At 40.1% G+C, this 21,707-nt stretch overlaps 1 protein-coding gene across 1 annotated transcript in view; it reads left to right on the top strand.

Moving 5' to 3' along the window:
- Nucleotides 1–21,707, top strand: part of LOC128734768 (activated Cdc42 kinase-like) — a 76,132-nt gene that overhangs the window by 32,634 nt on the left and 21,791 nt on the right. Inside the window, 5 exon segments of the mRNA XM_053829111.1 lie at nucleotides 9,002–9,071; nucleotides 17,783–19,574; nucleotides 19,636–19,921; nucleotides 20,003–20,105; nucleotides 20,172–20,514. Of these exon segments, the coding sequence (XP_053685086.1) occupies nucleotides 9,002–9,071; nucleotides 17,783–19,574; nucleotides 19,636–19,921; nucleotides 20,003–20,105; nucleotides 20,172–20,514 (2,594 nt within the window).

The raw sequence follows: 21,707 nt of genomic DNA, 5'->3' as shown, positions 1-21,707 counted from the left end.
ATTTAAAGTATAAATATCGAAAACAAAAGAGCTTCTAGGTTATTCCTCTGGGGAACACCCAACATACGCAAGAGAATTCTCAACGCAAAGATCTATCAGCTAGATAAGATCAGAATCAAGATAGTAGAATAGCAAAGATGTAATGGTTCGAAATTTCATTGATTTGCTTATGAATCATCAGAACAGGATGTGTCGATGCGATGCACAGAGCGTAACGAGTGATACGAGGCCTGTCATTTGGAAATAGTTTGCTCTGCTGCGTTGACCTGTTGAACAGTTTCGTCAAGATGAGCTTCAAAGAGGAAGATTTGCATTACAACCATAGAATATCTTTAAAATCTGCCATCTAAAGCATCTTGGATTCTAAAATGACATAAGATATTTATTTCCGAAAAACTATAAAACCTATATTCCTGTGTTCAGGCAGCGGCAGAGAACCGAAGATGGTTGAGCTGGTATAGCACACGTAGGTGTTGGGTCTGTTGGTTCAAACATCTGTCGAAACTTCGCGATGTGGCCAACAAGGTTTGCCCAGAAAATGATGAAACGTGCCGGCTCCCCCGTGCCAAGCTCCAGAAGGTCTGAAGTTTTTGCAGCGTCTTAGTAGAATACGAAACTTGAAATTAAATAAAAAGAAAACATCCAATTTAATTCTACTATGTATATATTATTCTTGACAGATATGTATTTCGCCTACAACCAGGGCTTGTTCGTTCACTTTGACTCAATGTTGATTCATTTGACAGTACCGTCACAGTTGAGCAAAATTTGACAAAGTTATCTATGGGACATTTGTAGAACCAGTTATTATCTACAATTTGAAAGAATAAAGTTTTACTGTATCTTTTGTATTTACGGTGCAACAATGCTAGTACATTATTATAGTTCGAAAACAGACACTGAGGAAGCCTACAAGTCGTAGCTGAAATACGTATCTGTGAAGAATAAAATATACATAGTAGAATTAAATTGGATAAGTTTTCTTTTTATTTAATTTTCAGGCTCCAGGTACCGAACCGGAACGGCAAACAAAACACAGTGTTTTTTTATTACAGGTGGAGAAGCGTGAGGCCAAAAATATGTTGCGTAGTTCAATTACTGAATGGGAATGGGACTCTAATCCACACTCTTTCGGTTTGCACCCAAATGTTTTGACAATTAAACTATCAGTACACGACACCATATATTCCACCCACCGACGGTAATTATTTGTATATGATTACCCTTTCTGCTTCTACTGGTTACGTATTAAGGGTAGTTTTGGTGTTGGTAATAAATGGTAAATGGTGAAATGGTAAACGGAAGTAGTTTTCTGCTGACTGCTAATGTATCGGTGTCAATAAGCCTACAACTTTATGGAGGTAGATTCGTTGTATAGTTCCATGGTAGGACCCGTAATGCGTATCTTATAAAATTCTTTTGGATGGATTCAATTCTATTCACGTGCACCGCTTAGTAGGGTGCTTATATAACTAACAACCGTATATTCATGCACGCTCCGCCCAGCATTTTGAGGCAATGATTTGCATGCCGTTCAACGTTAACTGTCCAGTTAGCTTCGAGGTACGATCCTGGTCTAATAAGCTAGTCGTCGTATGTTCGAATGTCGGCTAGGCGTTTTCACCAGTCCCGTAACTGTCTTGTACTCTAACAGCCGGTTGCGAAGTCTGTCGATAAAGAAGGATCAAGTCTTAGAAAGACGTTTAAGTTCAAGGCTTTGCTTTTCAATGTACACCAACGTCAAAACCAACAGGTTTGGGTTTGATTTCACAAAATACCTTTCAATCGTCTGCGAACATACATAAGCTTAGAAGAACTCAGTATACTGCACAAATCATTAATGAAGAGAAAAAAAGAGTCCAAGATGGTTACCCTGAGGAACACCCGATGGTGTCACGAAATTAGCGATCGGTTAAGCGGGATAGCATCCACTGAGTAATCCACTTGGGTAATCCCAACCCCAAGCATCTCATTATGTCAACCGCGAGCACATGATATAAATGTATTTAAAACAAAATTTTCTTAACGCTAATGATGTGTAAAAGTGCATATGCATCGCCGTAAAAAACGGAAGAGAGGGGATGCGAGGAGAGTCTCTCATTGTCACTTACGTACTTTTAAAAAATGTTAAATATTTAACGTTTTTGTCGTGAAAAAATAAGCAAAATAAACAAAGAGGTTTCTTTAGTCGAGTAAAATACCGTTTTAGGGGTTATATACAGTTTAAATTTAAAAAAATCGACGTCTAACAACGTTTCCGTTTCCGAAAAAAGCAATTTCTTAGATTACTAAACAAATTTAGTTTTACTATATTCTTATGGCAGTTTTAATGACCAATTTTGGTCTTAAATGCCAGCATAAGAGTGTAATAAAACCCAAATTGTTACCTGGGATGGCAGTTACAAGAAGGTGATAAATAAATCAGCGCCGCTCGTTGAATAAATTCTGAACTATTTTCTAAATCATCATAAAAATGCAAGTCACTTGAACAACATTTTCGAAAACCGCAACATTCTAGAGAGTCAGCAGCTCAAGATACATCACACACACAAATATTCTACATGCATGCTGGCACCACGTAGTGAGACAATTCTATACTATTTTCAATACTATCTACAAAGCTGCTATTCTGGTTACTTATATCATAATACTAGCTGACCCGACAAACTTCGTATTGCCAACTGTGTTGTACATAAATCGTGAATCTCGGATGACCTTTGTCTCGAGTTTTGCAAGTTTCTGAACTCCCCATGGGTGTTTTAATATACAAATTTTGCTCACAATACAGTAGAAAACAACTCCCCCGATTGCTTAGCCTGATAAAATAAAACGGATAGCATTTAAATATTCGCTATGATTACAAACCATTTCGCCGAATACCATTTTGCGGAACACCAATTCTCGGTGAACTATAACGCGGAATATAAAGTTTCGCAGAATACCATTTCGCGAAAAACCTTACGCGGGATGTACCATTTCACGGAAAACCTTTCGTCGAAAGTACCATTTCGCAGGGCTAACCCAACTGAAAGAAAGTAATAGAGGTCAGTAGATCTAGGAAAATAAATAGAAGCTAGATAGAGGTGATCTCTACGGGGGGCTGCCCCCCGCAGTGGCCGACGCTTCTGACGGCAGGTCGCCAGCAACACTCGCGGCCTGTGGCCGTCTCGCGCTGAATTATCTAATGTTACTATTGATAGGTTTTGGTGGTTTTGTTATTGATTAATGTTTTATGAAAGAGTCTAAAATGTCTCGAGTTCGATTAGTTTTTGAGTTACGCAAAAATTTCTGCTTTATTTGCACGATAGTCCTTATCCCCCAACCACAGGGATGAAGGGTCTCAAACCATCATTAAAAAAATTCCGGCCTCCAAAACCCCCCACATGATAAATTTGGTTTCATTTGCTTGATTACTTTTCGAGTAATGAGGAAATTTGTATTTCATTTGTATGGGAGCCCCCCTCCTAAAAAGGTAAGGGGTCCTAATTCATCATAGAAAAATTTCATTCCTCCAAAAACACCCACATGCCAAATATGGTTCCATTTGCTTGAATAATTCTCGAGTTATGCAGAAATTTGTGTTTCATTTGTATGGGAGCCCCCCCCCTCTTAGTGGAAGGAGCGGTCTCTAACCATCATAAGAACCTTCCCTGGCCCCAAAAACCCCTATATGCAAATTTTCACGCCGATCGGTTCAGTAGTTTTCGATTCTATAAGGAACGTTCGGGTAGACAGACAGAAATCCATTTTTATAGGTATAGATTTGTATGGGACCCCCCCCCACGCTTAGTGGGGGGAGGGGTCTTTTGCCATCAAGAGAACCTTCCGTAGCCCCAAAAACCCCTACATGCAAATTTTCACGCCGATTTGTTCAGTAGTTTTCGATTCTAAAAGGAACATAGGGACAGACAGACAGACAGAAATCCTTTTTTGTAGGTATAGATATAACGTATACGCATATACTCTAGCGCCGACCAATGAGAAAATTCTGAACTATTTTCCATACCATCTTCAAGGTGACAGTCACTTGGGTGAACTTCTCGAAGATCACTACTTTCAAAAATTCAAAGTAATCCGTAGCGTAAGTTACAGTCTATACAGTAATATTACATATACGGTAACGCCACGTAGTGAGACAATTCTGCACTATTTTTTATACCATCTGCAAGGCTTCTATTACTCAAACAACTTTCCCTAAGAAAATATTATCTTAGGTTGCACGGAATATGAGCCATAGCAAATAAAACGAGGTCGCATATACACTAGCGCCGCACGTTGAGAATATTCTGAACTATTTTCAGTGCCATCTCCGGATTAATGCCGGCAGTAGTTGAGATGGCTCATCAAACTTTGATAGCTCACTGATACGACATGGCATAAATTAAAAGAGGACACACCACAATTGATCAAAATAATGGTCGCGGTGGTAAGTCCCCAACACGGAAAAAAATCGCCACCTAGCGAGAAACTATTACTGCCTGTCCGCTAACCTACCTCTCAATGCTGATGATGGTGATATGATTCCAAGATATGCACTTGCACCCTTTTTACTCCAAGTAGTAATTCCTTACAATCGATTGGAATGAAAGGGGTACAAGTGCATAACTTAGAAGGAAAGGGGTGTAAGTGCAAATAACATTTTCAAAACAATTTCCAAGATTTCAATAGAAATTAATAAAGTGAAGTTAAGGGGGCATAGTACTTTTTACATCATATTTTTTTCTCGATAACGCCAAAGGCAAATCGATTCGGGTTTTTTGCATTTTCAACATTGCATGTTATACTAATATTTACAATTTTGTTTTTATATGTGAACCTCTTCCTCTCTCCCCTACGGCTCCTTAAACATGATCATTCGAAAAAAACACGATTTGCGGTACCATGGATTGGCGCTTGGGGGCTTATCCGAAATGAAAAATTCCAAAACGGCATGAAAGTATATCAAATCACCTAGTCTTTGACCCATCTTTTTTTTTAAATTCGAAAGCACACCAAAATGGCGGACATTCAATCATAAAAGTCAGTTTTTTAGTCGAAAAATTGACTTCAAACGTTTCTAAAAAATACATAAATTGCAATATCGAAAAAGGATGGGTCAAAGACAAGGTAATTTTATAAGCTTTGAAACAAAAAAAGAAGCAAGTGAATTGCTTGAGCCGTTCCACAATAGTCGGAAAATTGCGATTTTTGGCCAAAATTATTTTTTAGTTTCAAATTGATTCTAGATTATATTTGTAACAAAAGAAATGATTTAAACATATAAGAACTCATATTTAGGGTGATTTGGGGAAAAATGATCAAATGTTACCGATATAAATATTTGCTTGACAAAAAAAAATTTCTTTCTCGCGGGGATTCTCCCATTTTGTCATTGAAACTCTCTTCAGGTACTAAATAAATTTAGTAACAAAGATAATCAAATTTGTTGAAAGAGTACTTAAAATTTCAAAGATTTGCTAAAAATATGACAATTTTAAAATTATTTTTTTTCGGAAAACGTCAAATTATAGCAAACTTTCAATTCATGTTTTGATACAACATACTTCGAGTTTTCAGACGCACTGTTAGAAACTGCGGCGACAAGAGGCGACAAGAGTTGTTTTTTTGATTAAAGTTTGTGAAAATTTCATTTTTATTATAAGTAGCCTATGGCGCACCACATTGAGTTTAAATTTGTTTTCATTTCATTTTTTAATAGGCTAAAATATCAGTTTTAAAATAATATTTAACAATAATATTTACATCCGCGATAACTATTTAATTTTTTGACTTTTTCAAAATGACTCATTTTTTAAACTTTTGAAATGGGCAACTTTGACGGCTTATTTCTACATGACATTTTTTTTCTTTCAAAATTTTATTCACGAATCATAAAAATATAGACAATTTACTACAAAACCGCGTTTAAGCATGTGCTAAAATGTGAAATTTTACATTCGGCAATTTTGGCCGCTACTTTATATGGAGCCCTTCTTATGTGCGTTCTTGAGATATTTATGGTACCGACTTTGAAGACCTGGTTTCGAGAAAAACGGCGTTGAAGTTTTTATTCGCTGTGTAACTGCTCCAGACATGCGCGGTACAAATAGCTGTCAATTTTCGGAATTTATTCTAACGGCTTCAGCTGGCCCAGCTAGCTCCGGAGTTTTGAGTTTTTGTCTGACTTTTATGTTTAAATGTCCGCCATTTTGTTATGCGTTTGAATTAAAAAAAGGATTGGTCAAACACGAGATAATTTTATATACTTTTATGCCATTTGGGAATTTGTCATTTCGGATAAGCCCCTGAGCGTCAATCCGTGGTACCGCATTTTATGTTTTTTTTAATGAAGATCTTCAAGGAGAAAAGGGGAAAAGTATTCCATATGATAACAAAGTTGTTAATGTTAGTCTAAAGTGCAAAGTATTAAAAGGACTATGCCTTCTTAATTTACTTCCGGCTATGATGCGACTCTGTCTGTAAATGTGAAGGGCGAAAAATGGGAAACGAAAAAATGGAAAATAGGCAAGGAAGGACAAAGCATTTGAGTGAGCAAATGCTCGAACAACCAACGAGATCAAAAACCCTCAAAAGCTAAGGAAAAAATAAACTTTTAAAGCGTTTCATAAACGCTGGTATTCGATTAACTTTTTCGAACAATTAACTTTTCTGAGAGTTAACTTTTTCGTGATTCTACTTTATAGCCTCAACCTCGTAAAAACACTAGATTAATACATGTTGTCCACAGTTATGAACAAAGTTCTCACATCAACTTTTCATAGTATAAAACTACAAAATTATACGGCTGGGACTCATTTCATGTTTTGAAACATACATAACCAACCTCTTTATCCTTTAATTTTTTCCCCATCGTCGCCACGCCATCGACGCAATTACGTCGCTTAGCATCGGGTTCTACGTCATCGAACATTTCCTTATCGACCTTCGGACGTCAGTAATCTTACTAATAACAATTAACGGGAAGCGGCCGTAGTCATCCCGTCGGCGTCACCGACCGACGGCGACGACGGTGGTGACGTTGAGTGCTAACTATGATTGCGCCGGGGCAATAATGCAAAGGAAGCAAAATGCAAGAGGTAGCAGCAAGGCGACACGTCTCCTTTTTTTACAACCAGGTTGTTTCCAAAAACATGTACATGCGCTAGAAAACCCAGGAAAACGTTGAAACTTTTCGGATCAACTCGTCGCTTCCCACCTGCGGGTGTGTGTGCTGTTCGCTTCCAGCTAGCGCAGATTTTGCTTCCTCCGGTGACATACATTGCAATTTGGGTACGAAAATGTCACTTCCGGTTGTTGTTCACCACTGCCGTCGCCGTCGCTATTCTTGCCAGTTTCGGATCGTTTTCACTTCGCGTGCTGTTTTTAAACGGTTGTTTTCGATTCAGTTCAGAAGCTCTGAAGTGTTACCCCCTCCGGGTTCTGCTACTTATTTAATGGAAATAGCGCCAGTAACAGGCAAAAATAGCTTAGTGATTAGAGAGTTACCAAAATAGATTGCTATTTATCTCCTGTTTAAAATAACTAAACAATTTTTATGGATCAGATGTTTTAGAAATTTGTTTGGGGATAATTATATTTCCATCCTAAATTGGTTAAGTGTTGTTCCAATCAATTGATGCAATTTGATTTTACAAACGGTACCGGACAGTTTAGTAGGTTAAAGTTCAAGGCATCAAAGAACATCAAAGAACAGTTTTCATTGTTTTCGATTACAAGAATTTTTAAAGTTATTACATAATTTGTTTTGCGTCCGCTATAGGCTATTCAAAAATACTCGAAAGAAATTTCATACGCTTATGATTGGTACAAAATAGGTCAATTGCTTTCGCTTTCATCGTGCAATATTATTTACATCGCTTCCGTAGCATTTTACCATCTGACAGTATCGGACTAGCAAACATCTAATTTAAGACGCCAGTAAATAAAACAGCTGGATACAGGAGGCATGTTCCGAAAAAAAAACACAGAGCAAAGCAAAAAATATCCGCAACCGAGTTTACATCCTGTGTTATTACTACGAACAAGCAAATCACGGGACGTCAAGCCGGCGGAAGAGGAACAACAACTTTAGCTTCCCGTCGTACCGTTCCGTTTTAGGGCTATCCGGTGTCGAACTTTATTTTCTACTGCCAGAGCTGCTGCTACTGCTGCTGCCAGAATCTATTAAGGCCATAACGAAACAGAGGAAAAAATCTCATCGAGCAGCACGATATCGCAGTCAGACCCTGCAGTGAAGCACCTATTTGGATTGGAACCGTCCGTCGCTCGGCTGTCGTCGTCGTCATCGTCGAGGTTATGGAAAATAGACCAACCAACAACGGAACCCGGCCGCACTGGGCCGGGGTAGGTTGTTACGTGACTTACGACAATGTCTTGACTGGCACACCATTACCCTGCGCTGCTCCCTGCGCTAGAAGAAGATTATTGACGTTCCGACAAGTGTTGTGTACCTTGCCATGCTGTCCGTTCCGGGTATGGTTGAAAGTGGCGGTCACTGTTGAACTGTTACCCTTTCAAATTATCTATTTTGTACCGCTCCGAGCGCGCTTCCTTGGTTCGTTATCAATTTCGCAATGTGCTTTAGAGTTTATAGATTGTTTGTTTTGGCAATGTTTTACTACCGTTTAACGCTCGAGTTGCATTGCGGCCCATCCACTACACTTTCACTGTTGTACAGGAAAAAGCATGTTATGTCGATTTTTTTATGGCAAAAATATGTTGCTTTTTTATATTAAGAAGCGAAAAGTCAGATATTTTTTAATTAGCTGTAAAGTCCGCCCTTCGTGGTGCTGAGTTTTGCTTTCATTTGATGTCGAACGGCATTTTTTAACCGCAGATAAACGCGCTACGGAAATTCTCTAAAATGGCTTTCTAAAACCTACAATCCCATTTTCATCAGCAAAATTGTGAGCATGTAACGATAGAAAAATGCATTAGATTATAATTGTATTCTAAAATAGTGATCACAATAATTTAGACTCTTTTTTCTCTCTTTTTCCAGAAACAAAAACGATGGATCTCTACGAATTTCTCGTAGAATCGGAACTGCAGCAGTATTACAATTCGCTCAAGTAAGCTCCAATAACATATATCTTTCTATTTCTTTCCAACTTTTCAACACAAACACGTAAACATGTATATACGTCAAGCAAAATGTGATATAGTTATCATACCTATTTTAACTGTACAGTTTTTTTCTATGACTACAGTTAGGTGACTAATAACGATAAAAAAACGTCAATATGGCTTGGTGGCTGTTATACACATTCAGGTTGGAGTATTTCGCAGTTCAGAGTCTTACTTTACTTTACTTTATTTTAGTGGTGACGATCCCTTATCGAACGAATTATGGTCCTCCAGTACTGTCGGTCCTGAGTTGCCATTTATTCAATCCCCTCGAATACCAACTGAATGACAGCACACATTAATACGGTGCGGTGTGTGCGCCGAAGTCGATGGCCTCTTCCTGGTTCTCTGCTGAAACTAGTTTTGCTACTCTTTCGTTGGCCATTCTGGCCACGTGCCCAGCCTATCGCAGCCCACCACGTTGTACTGCTTTCACTACGTAATCCGTAGAAAGCCCGATTCGCGGCTGCAATTTGTCGCTTTGCTGCGCAATCTAATGTCTAATGTCAGGAGGATACCAAAATATAAGTCCCATCTAGCTGCTCCCAATTTACAAGACCTAAAGGTCTCTTTCACTGCTCTACGGTTGATTCCGATGAAATCGACCTTATCCGCAAAAGTAAGAACCACGTTAAATTTTGTTATGAAAGTCACGTTCCTTTCTAGATTTGCTCTTTAGCTGCCAAGGCAATGTTGAATAACGTTATAGCAAATGCATCCAACGTCACCAACCGGTATTCTCATAATTTTGCGTTATTTTTATTTGAGTAACTTTGAGAACTAGTTTTGTCGGATACCCAAGACCTAGCATTATACGCCACAGTTCATTTCGTTCGACTGAGTCGTACGCAGCCTTGAACTTAGCAAACAGATGATGAGTACTGTTACTGTTCTTCTCAGCAGACTTGCCGCTTTTCATCTCACTAGTTCCCTTCCATATATCGCCCTTAATGGTGACTTCACAGCTATTCTCTTTATTTATCTCTCCATTCAACAACGTTTCGAAGTGTTGCTTTCAGCTGATCGCAAGCGCCGTTATGTCACTAAGCAGAACTTGTAGTTGTAGAACCCGTGCGTCGTTCTTGGCGAATTACACTTTTGTGCCGGCGAGCACTTGCTCCTTGCACTCATGTTTTTTAGATGTAGGAGTGTTTTTTCCGCAGCCCTACTCTTATTTCTCTGTTCTAATGTTTAACCGCAATAACCATGCGCCTCCTGGCTTGGTTCTGTCTTGCACGCGTAGTACCTACCATCTCTCTCGCAGTTGTTTCTATGGCATCATGGAGGTTCCTCCACAGCCCACTTATGTCTTCTTCCCATTCTTTCTGCTACTCAGCGTTGCTCTTAGTGCGAGCCTTCGCCACGTTCGTCAACCTTGCGCGAATCTTACACACGACGAGATAGTGGTTAGAGTCGGTATTTGGTCCCCGAAAAGACCGTACATCGATGACGTCCGAGAAGTGTCGCCCGTCACTCTGGACATGATCGATCTGAAAGCTAGATTTTCAATTTGAATGCCTCCAGGTATGTTTCCGAATATTCAGACATGGCAAGTAGGGCTACAGATGGTCATTGCCGTTATCATTGGTCGACTGATGAAGGTTACGTCTTCCAATGGCAGGACGGAAAAATTCTTTACTCCTAATCTACGCATTTGCATCTCCGATGACGATTTTTACGTCAAGGTTTGGACACTATCCATGGCTTCTTAGTATCATCGGATTTATCATTTCTCGATGCGTATGTGTTGATTAGGTTGTAGTTGAAGAATCTACGGGCCTTTACCGAATAACTCGATGCCTTTGCTTTCCCAACATTACGAATCCGACTTCACGTTCTGCCTTACTACCGCCATTGTAGCAGATTGAAAGAAGTGTCTGCAATATGGTCTACCCCAAGAAACATTTATGCGCTGAATAAACATTTTAGCAGCCATAATTATTCAGCCATAGCTGAATATGCATCGAATAAAATTTATGTAAACAACTGTACAACACTTATTCAGCCGAAATTGGAGAACTTATACAACCTATTTTATTCGAGGCAGAAAAACACTTGTTAAGCAGTTAAGCATATCGCCTCTGTGCGCCTTGTTTCCAGCTTTGCGCAAATTGGTTATCTAAAAACGCGCAAAAGCCTCTATTAAGCTACATTACAGTTTCAAAGCAGCTATTAGCAAGCCCGAAGCTTGACTTAGATGCTTAAGAGCTGAAAAAAGGTTTTTATTTCTAATACTAAACTCTAGTACAGCCACAGGTTGAATAAATTCAGCTAAAAACGTTTGATCAGCCTGGAATTGTTACTTGGGTATCTGCTTTCAAATCAGCAATGGAGCTTAATAGAGACCTTTGCGTGTTTTTAAATAACCAATTTACGCAATACTGTTAATTCTATTTTTAGAACGAGAAATAGTTTTGCAATGCTTTTTCAGTCGCTTAATCAACGTCTCATCAACCTTTATGCAGCCAAAAAATGATCTATTTTTAAATTTTAAAAAGAATAGAACGCGTCATATTTATTTTGCAATGGCGTCGTATGCTATGTTTTAAATTACGAATAACTTGAAGTCGTATATGCAAGCTAATTAAAATTGCATGTCGTCATCTTTCGGGAATTGAACAGCCATCTTCTGGTCCATAAGCACTCATCGTATGATCCGCCCCATCTGCATCTGCAGAACAGACAGTGAAAATATCTTTACACTTGAAGCAGTCGATAATGTCGATAACTGACATATTTTTAATGCCAGTCGAATTGGGAAACTCTATGATCTGACAGTATGTGTGCTGTAAACCGAATGAAAGCTTGGTATTAGTTTGTAAAGCCACTTTGATACCCTTAAGCTGCTTTAAAGAAGTTTGAAAGCTGTGAGCCTAATGAAAGCGTCTACTGGTTTATAAAGCCACTTTAACACTTTTAAGCAACCGTAAAACGGTTCTATGTTTATGGCTGTTTAGAAGCAGATTGTTTAGCAGAAAAATCCGCTATTAAGCTTGTTTATTAGCTTTGGAGGAAAGCGGGTTTGGAAAAACTGAAAGTAGCTTAAAATCGCTTTGTCAAACACGATTTAATTGCTTACTTTATGCAGCTTGGATGGCCTTAAATAAACTCGTAAACAGCAATTGCTCTTGCTGTTATAAATATAAACGAATAAATATAAATATATAAATAGCAGAATTTAATTGGAAAGTTTTTAATTTCAGAAGATGGCGGTTCAATTCCCGAAAGATGACGGCTTGCATTTTTAATTAGCTTGCATATACGAATTCAAGTTATTCGAAATTTAAAATATAGCTTATGACGTCAAAGCAAAATAAATTTGACGCGTTCCATTTTTGAAATTTAAAAATAGATTATTTTTTTGGCTGCATAAAGGTTGATGAGACGTTGATTAAGCGACTGAAAAAGCATTGCAAAACTATTTCTCGTTCTAAAAATAGAATTGACAGCATTGCGCAAATTGGTTATTTCAAAACACGCAAAAGCCTCTGTTAAGCACCATTGCAGCTTTGAAAGCAGCTACCCAAGTAACAATTTCAGGCTGCTCAAACGCTTTTATAGCTGAATTTATTCTACCTGTGGCTGAACTATGGTTTAGTTTTAGAAATATAAACCTTTTTTCAGCTCTTAAACATGTATATTTAGTGATTTTATCAAGCTTCGGGCTTGCTAATAGCTGCTTTCGAAGCTGCAATGGAGCTTAATAGAGGCTTTTGCGCGTTTTTAAATAACCAATTTGCGCAAAGCTGGAAACAAGGCGCACAGAGGTTATATAAAGGGCGATATAATTGCTTAACAAGTGTTTTTTCTGCCTCAAACGAAATAGGCTGTATAAGTTCTCCAATTTCGGCTGAATAAGTATTGTAGAATTGTTTACAAAAATTTATTCGATGCATATTCAGCTATGGCTGAATAATAATGGCTGCTAAAATATTCAATCAGCGCATAAATGTTTCGTGGGAGGGCTGTGTATTAAGATGACAAATCGTTTATTCAGCTAGTATAGCACAATTATTGAGAATATTGACGGGTTGTGGAGAGGTTGATGATGCGCCTAATCTGCTTGTGACACTATTATGTGAAGCAGCTGATTTACAGCGCATTCGTTGGCTGCTTAATCACTTATAGAATAAAGAGGCATTTACTTTAATTTATTCAGCGTCTACCACATGTATTCAGAGTTAAATCAGCTGTGACCAAATCAGTAGCATTTTAATTCAGCTTCGGTGTTTGTTGGGACTGCACGGGCCTTCCTTTCTTCAGAATTTGGTCGCCGAACTTCCTGAATAGCAGCGTTCTCTACTCCAAGCCGATGTAGCTCTCGAGTAAGCAAGCCAGTGGAGAGTTCGGACATTTCAGGTACCGTCATCCGGGGCGAGATTGTACCAAAAAAGTATATATTCTTGTTCTTTAGCTCAGTATACACACAATTTAGGAACTAAGTTGATTTCGAAGCTGTCAATATATACTAAATTGTTCAATTAACAACTACCGTAGAGATGGTCTAGTTACAATGAAACCTAATTTTACTGGAAGTGCATCAACTTTGGCACAATCTCACCCCTTCTAGGGGGTGACATTGTGCCAAAAACATAAAGTTAGGCTAAAAACCTAAACAGTGAATATTAGCATGTTTATAAACAATACACATAAAGATCAGTATAAAGTAATTCACATGGGGCCGTCCATGAACTGAGTGGACTATTAGGGGCAGGGGGCTGGCCAAAAATAACGCATCATACAAAAAATATGAACGAAAATAACCCGGAGGGGTCTGAAATAACTAAAAATGAGTTCGTAGTCAATGGAGAGCCTTTATATAGCCAGTAGCGTTTCTAGGGTTAACAAGGGGGAGATATATGAAGGGGTGTATCCTAAGGAAGCATACCTATTTGATTATTTAACAAAAGCAACCATTATTTCGTTCAAGAACCCGCGGCCGCAGAACATGTGTCTATCCTACCCCCTCCCCCCTCCTTAAAACTGGCAGTTTATACACGGTATAATATATTCGTCTTATATTAGAGTGTTTATTCAAAGTATTTGAAATTTCCAGATAAAAAGTAAAAATTAGTTTAAATTATTTAGCAGACCTATGATGCTGTGTGCTCCAAAATGGATGATGCAATCTAATCTGTCAAAATATTGTGCTCAATAGAAAATAATGTGAGTGTGCTGGTGTATACTGACGTATTTTTGTTGTGTATGTGAAATCCACAAATTGGATCGATCATTATGGCTTGGCACAATCTCACCCCCGTGAAGCTCGAAAAGTACAAAGTTTCGAAAAATATTATTTTCGTAATCAAAACTTATCCAACGCATAATAACCTTTCAAAACATTGTAAATGATTAGTTTATATACCTTCAAGATAGCAAGTTGATGCGATTTCTTGTTTGGGTTGGTTTATGCGGGACATTTTTTACAAGCGTTATTTCCGCGTATTTTTGATCGCGAACTTTGAAACCCTGTTTAGGCTAAATAGTTTGCTAATATGATCTGTGTTCCATTCTAAGTTATGAATAAATATGTTATGTTCATCATCATTTTGAATTTAAGTCACCAGTTTCTACAGATATAATAAATTTTCACAAATAAACATTTTTGGTTTTTGGCACAATCTCACCCCCGTGGCCCAATGTCACCCCGGATGGCGGTACCGTGTTTCCAATCGTTTCCTTATTCTTTACCGCGTCCTGTACCGATTAATCCGTTCTGTATTTCCATTTTCGTTTGTCGTGGTAAATGAGAGTATCCATATACTACTTTGCTGGGGTCGCGATGCCTAAACGATGCCCGCTGATGAGCCTGCCATCTTGGGTATAGCTTGCGGTATACAGCATTTCATATTCAGCCACTCGCTCCGAGACAGACGCTCTATGAGCCACCCATGAGCCGCCCCTTCTCTGGGAAACAGGCGCTCAAGTTCGCACCTCCTAGCTTAGTTACTTCAGTTTGTACATACAGCATTCTCACTATGACTTTTTTTCACAGTTGTTAATTTTTTGCGTGTATCAATAAGACAATAAGTAAACAACTACTATGTAAAATATATCATTTTCGTCTCTAGTGAATAATGCGAGGGCTTACACTAGTCGTAATAAAACGATTGTGACAAAATACTGATCTGAAACTGGGTTATCGACGAGAAAATAGGCGGTCCAAAATTGATTCATTATTTTCGATTAATCACACATTACACATCCCCATTTCCAACATTTTTGAAAGGAAAAAGCAGGTATCAGTTAGGGGTTGCGCAAAAAATGTTGAACATCAATAGGAATTTTTGTGCAAAGGACGAACACGAGATTATTGCACCACTGCAAATGTTTTACTATTAGTTCTCTTATATTTATCGATTCAGAACCAAATTTGCGGGGCAGCTCTATACATGTATTAAATTCAATTTACATAAATTGAATCAGTTATTAAAAGAAACTTCATATCATTCCAACACGTTTTCCGAATAGTGACATGAAGCTATATCCGGCCCAAAATAGTGTTTTTTTTTGGGTAAGGAGGACTGATCTTTGTTTCTACCGCCGGGGAGATAGACTGTTATCTATTCAATCAGTGCGATAGAAACAGGCAATGCGTTGCCGATTGTCGCATCGGCAAGTCTTCCGGTGACTAACCACCACGGAGTGTTTTTCCTTTTTATTTTCTTGTTGTTCGATCCGACAATGCGATTAATTGGTCATCCCCATTTAGATCACTTTCAGTTTTTCATAAAAATTATTACTCTCCTCTCTCTGCACCGATAACAGAAGACAACCAGTAGATAAGCCACGATCGAAGGGCAATAAATCTCAGTCATATGCAAATTACAAAGCGTGTTATATCAGTTTCCTTGAAGGAAAACATTTCTTAGACATCAAATACAGTTCTAAATTAAGATATTTAGCACGTGATTTTAGAGTGACACACAGAAGTTCCCCATTCGAAACATTTGGTTCGTACCAGAGCACTTGTATATCTATACACAATCATAGTGTAAACGTGGTTTTTCATTATGCTCCTCCAAAAATGGTAAAAGAGGGGTTTGAACAGTGATGTTAAAAACTCTAAATCTCAAAACTCATCAAAAATCAAATTTTTCAATCAATTTTTGGACATAGCTTGATGTAACACCAACCTTCTTGGCAACATCGGGATTTCGGGTGAAATTACCCTTCCCTCCTCCTGTCTTCATGCAAGTTGTTCATGGTTTCCTTCCAGTTTCTGGTTTATGATCAATATTCAATCGATCGTTGAAACTTTTCAATACGGTTGAGATGGCTGAATTACAGATCATCAGCTTTGTACCGCAAGCACGACGGGATAGCTCCGGATTTTCCGTATAAGCGTACTAAAATTTTTCACGTGTCTCCATTTGACTCGCTTCCGCCTTGTCTGAGCAAAATTACAGAAGGAAACAGAACAGAAATTATCCTAGGAATGCCGATGGAAGATAGCAGTGTCCCAGCACCTGATCTCCAAGAGGATAGATGAAAATTAGATTTCTGAAGACCAACACAGCCGCTGGTAACGATTGCCTCTCTGCAGAATTTCGCAAAAATGATTGAGAAACGCATGAAACGGCTGGGCATTGTGATATTTTTACGGACTATGAACACAAGAAGCTTTCGGAAGACCGCATGTAAGGAACTACAAAAAGGTAATCGGCTCGACTGCTGCAACTATCGCTAAGTGCTGAATTCCTCAGTAAAGGTGATTTCCAGAGTCCTGATTTTATGAGCAAGTCAATTTGTACGAATCATTTGCACAATTCCTCACAACCAACGAAGAATAATCCTATCAGAGAATCATTCGAGCGGCTGTACATTCATCAATTTTAAAGCAGCATACGATACCGTTGATCGAGACCGGCTATGACAGATAATGCCGTAAACACGGGTTTCCTGACAAACTGATGCGACTGTTCAGAATAACGTTGGATCAAGTGATATGTTTCATGAGCGTCTAAGGGACATTCTTTTACAACAGTTTTAGGTCATTTTCTGCTTGACGATGGCACAATATTTATCGATTGGGTGGAGCTCTAGCATGTTGGGAGGGTTCTTGTCCTTGGGCACTATCTGCACGTTCTTGGCGTTTTACCACGTCATGGTCATTACTCCGTAATGGCAGGATGTCTAATCTAGCCACGGAACAATCGTGCTTCTTCAGGAATAGTAACAGCAGGCTGTTCTCCAGGCACGCAGTCATGTAATTTTCGTCGATGATGGTTTCGGTTGCGATGGAAATGTCGCTTATCAAGCCAGAGGGCAGAAGTGTTTCTTAGCATACTTCGGCAGTTTCATATGCTTGAAAATGTCTGCCACCTTTTCCCTTCTGGTTGCAAAAGTTGTTTGAAACCTGCCTTGACGTAGGCCTAGTCGTATTTTGTCAGCATCATCGTGTACCGCTTCCGGGATCGTCTTTTGACCACTTTGTTTTGTTTATCGCCGCGATTTAGAGTCACCACTTGCTTGTAAGTCGACAGTTCGACTCGTTTTTTAGCTCAATGTATATTTGATAGACAAAATTTGTTTGCGCAATCTCAAACGAAGGAGTTGAGGTTCCGGCTTCCGGTTGACAGCGCTACATCACATTTTTAAGCACTCACAATTTTCTAAAAAAAATTGTTTCACGTATTTTTTCTCCTATTTCCAGAAACGATCTGAAAATCACCTCCATAGCGCACCTGAAGTATGCCACCGACGAGGACCTGCGGCAGGTGTGCGGCCTATCCCGGCCGGAGATTCGCCGCTTGCGCAAGTATTACGAAAAGTATTTCCCCCACGGTTACCTAAACAAGATCAAGCGGTTGCTGCAAACGCCGAAGAAGGACGAGGGCGGGCTGGGTAGTCCAACGTCCACAGTGGAACCGCTGAAAAGTTGCCCATCGCCCAGTAAGATTCCCAACAATAAGCACATAATTCCGGCCGATGCCATCACGGTAAACAAACAGCTCGGAACGGGCGAGTTCGGTATCGTCCAGCAGGGTGTTTGGACGAACGGCACCGAACGGATTCAGGTCGCAATCAAATGTCTCTGCCGGGAACGGATGCAGTCCAATCCGATGGAGTTCCTAAAAGAGGCGGCTATAATGCACTCTATCGAGCATGAGAACATTGTTAGACTGTACGGCGTGGTGCTAGACACGGAATCTCTAATGCTGGTGACAGAGTTGGCACATCTTAGGTCTCTCCTGGAATGCCTCAAAGATCCGGGATTGAGGGTGAGTTTTCTGACGGTTCCAACTCTGTGTGAGTTTGCGGCACAAATTTGCAACGGTATGATGTATTTAGAGAACAAACGACTGATTCATAGAGATTTGGCGGCTAGAAATATCCTAGTGTTTAGTAAGAATAAGGTGAAAATATCCGATTTTGGACTGTCACGGGCGCTCGGTGTCGGTAAAGATTATTATCAAACCAATTTTAACGTAAATCTTAAGCTACCGATTGCATGGTGCGCTCCGGAATGTATTAATTTTCTTCGATTTACAAATGCTTCGGATGTTTGGGCATACGGAGTATGCTTGTGGGAAATTTTCTCCTACGGTTTTCAACCTTGGGCGGCACTAACCGGCCATCAGATCCTAGAAGCCATAGACGAACCAAACTATCAGCGTTTGGAGAAACCGGAATGCTGTCCGAAAGAATATTACTCACTGATGCTGAAATGCTGGCAGCATGACGCTGCAAAGCGACCCAAATTTTCAGAAATCTACCTATTACTGCCGGATATGAAACCGGAACAGCTGAAAACAATCGTATCGTTTAGCGAGCCGAAGAAAGACCATCTCCTGTATCGGCAAGGGGAAATAATCACCGTACTGGACAAGAGCACTAACTCACCCTACTGGAAGGGAGTGCTAAACTCGGGTAAGACTGGTCTGTTCAATCCGGCAAACACCGTTGCCTATCTGGATAGTCTTCCATCGTCGATCAACCGCGATAGCTTCAGCCGAACTTCGGAGCGTACTAGTAAGCGCAAGATAAGAACCGACATGATCTCTCGACCGCAGAATGACTTGAAACACACCGGGCACGTTGGAATCGACGGTGCCTATTTTGGCGATGTGGCCTTCCTTGCCAGTCCACAGAATGTAAGTAAAAGTCTTTTTTTTGCTCCACCTGACAGTTAACCTTGCGATTAGCTTCCCCGGCAGATTGTGACACCATACAAACCTTCGGAAGATCTTGAACAGACTCCACTTTTGCTGCCGCCAACTCCCACCAGTCCGGATTCGATCCAGACGGCCAGTGGATACTTCTCGGAAACACTGCAAACCGGTCATCAGAGCTTTGTCAATGCGGGCGAAAATCACGACCGTTCCACCGTCGATAGTGGCCTAGCTAGTGCGTTCGATTTTCGCAACAGTGGCTTCAAGGATAGTAACCCCTTCATCAATGTCGACATCAACGGAGACAAAAACACGCACAATCAAACTACTAAGGTAGGAACCAATTAAACTATTTGTTCAATAGCCTGCTAATTACGATTCTGTTGATATCTAGGAAGCAAAATCATCAGACAATCATCAGGATCCTCACGAGTATCACGAAATATCCGACGATGATATCCCCACGGAGAAGGTATTCGACCACGGTACCTCACTGCTGGACGAAATGGAGGACATGTTTAAATCGATGACAACGGGAACGGAACAGCACCAACAGCATCAACTGCCACCGCTTTCACCGGACGTGGAGAACACCAACAAGCGAAACGAACTGACCGAACTGTCCTCCAAGCTGAATCGCAAGAACAGTTCAAGTTCCGGAACTGTTAACAATAAAACTGGTGAGTTTAGTTAGCACACACACACACAATAGAAAGTTCGAAAACAAAACATTGAACTGTTTCGAAACTTTTCATTCGCAGGAAGTAAATCAAAGAAGCGAACCAGTACCGTGAAGCCGATATCGGTGAAGGATGAAAAACTGCTAAATCAAGCCATCGAGATAGCCAATGAAATCAGTGCGAAGTAGGGATAGCTAGTTTTGGCTCGTTCCTCTCGAATAAGACGTAAAAACTTTCTAATGTTTTTCAGATCGATGACCGACTTGGTGTCGGACTCGAGCCAGCAGACGTCCAGTCCGAAGCGCAAGTTTAGCTTCCGCTTTCCACATATTCACGGCGTGGTTGGTGGTGGCGGCAGTGGCGGTAGCGGAGGCAGTGCCGGCAGTAACCATCATCACTCGTCCGGTTCGGGATCGACCGGACTGGGAGGCGGCGGTGGGTCGGCCAGCGGTAGCCGGGGCAGCGGTTCCGACAAGGACCACCTGGCTTCGTCGTCGTCCGGGCACCATCACGGCGGTATCGGAACGCTGACAGGTGCTTACCGCGAGAGGAGAAACTTTTCCGAGGAGGCGAAGAATGTGCCAGACTTGCATGTAAGTACACGAAAGGGTTGTGGGGCGACGACGAATGGGGGAGGGCGGTTTGATACTGTTCGTACAGTTTTGTTAGATAGGATAAAGCTAAGTTACTGTGCGGTAATGGAAATGTTGGAGTTTTACATCGGTTATCTTTGTTTATTAGATATCGCTCTTCCGGATTCTAACTAACTACTACTGCATGCGGTAGAAAAGAGCCATGCAATTATTTCTAAAGTTAATTTGAAGTAGAGTTTTGCTGAGGCGAGTAACAAATGTTATTCAAAACAACTTTACCAAACTGCGTTTCCAAGGTTCCTAGCGCTGATATATTTCGTCGATTTTGATACTGATGCTGTAAAGTTTTTACAATATCATGCCAATTTGTTGTTGTACTATTTAAAATACCAAGTTCTTGAGTAAATTTGTATTTTATATTTTCGAACCCTGGCCTTCTAAATCTATTTGTGTCAAGCTAATATTGGATTGTTCGTACATAAAAGTTTGTTGGTTTGGAGAGATAAAACGCTATACTCCTTGACATGTATCTCGAACAATTTCGATGTTGTCTACAGACTGTTAGTTTGCTTCGCTTAGTGCGAGCGTTTCTTGCCAGAAATACGCTACACCGGACCAAATGTTTACCTTGCCACAGGTCCTCTATAACTTTAGAGAATTCAACTTGAGCATTTATCATCTGTATACAGACTTCAAGGCAGCGTCTGAGTCAGCCAGGCAAAATTAGTAACAGCAGGTTATGCTTGAAAATGCTTATAGAGGGGCTTCGTATCAGCAAGGTTAAAGAGTTTGCATTAATGAGCGTATGGGTTCAAATTTCAGTTGAATCAAGGCCATTCGAAGTCAAGTGACTTAAGCGATTCCCAGGCTTCCCCAAATTAAGCTGAATTCCCTCATGCTGCATTCTGCCCTACCCATTGGAGCGTATTGATAGTACGAAAAGGCCATTCTTATAGTTGAGTTTACTGGTCAGAGGGGAAACAAGTCCTCGCCAGACACAGCTTTAACCGGAGATAGTACTGGCTAGAGAAACGAGTAAGTCCAGTAGAGCAAGCATTGAAGGAAAAGTTAACGGGAAAAGCGAAACGGTGAGGCGCTGGAATTTTGCCATGCCTGTGATGTGCACTGATAGTGCTAGCAACCTGTTTACTGACAAAACAGTAGTAGCCAGGTGGTACGAGCACTTCTAGATG

This window comes from Sabethes cyaneus, chromosome 2 (genome assembly GCF_943734655.1).
Source record: "Sabethes cyaneus chromosome 2, idSabCyanKW18_F2, whole genome shotgun sequence".
Lineage (NCBI taxonomy): Eukaryota > Metazoa > Arthropoda > Insecta > Diptera > Culicidae > Sabethes > Sabethes cyaneus.
The sequence above is the reverse complement of the archived record's forward strand: the minus strand, read 5'-3'. Positions and strand labels throughout refer to the sequence as shown.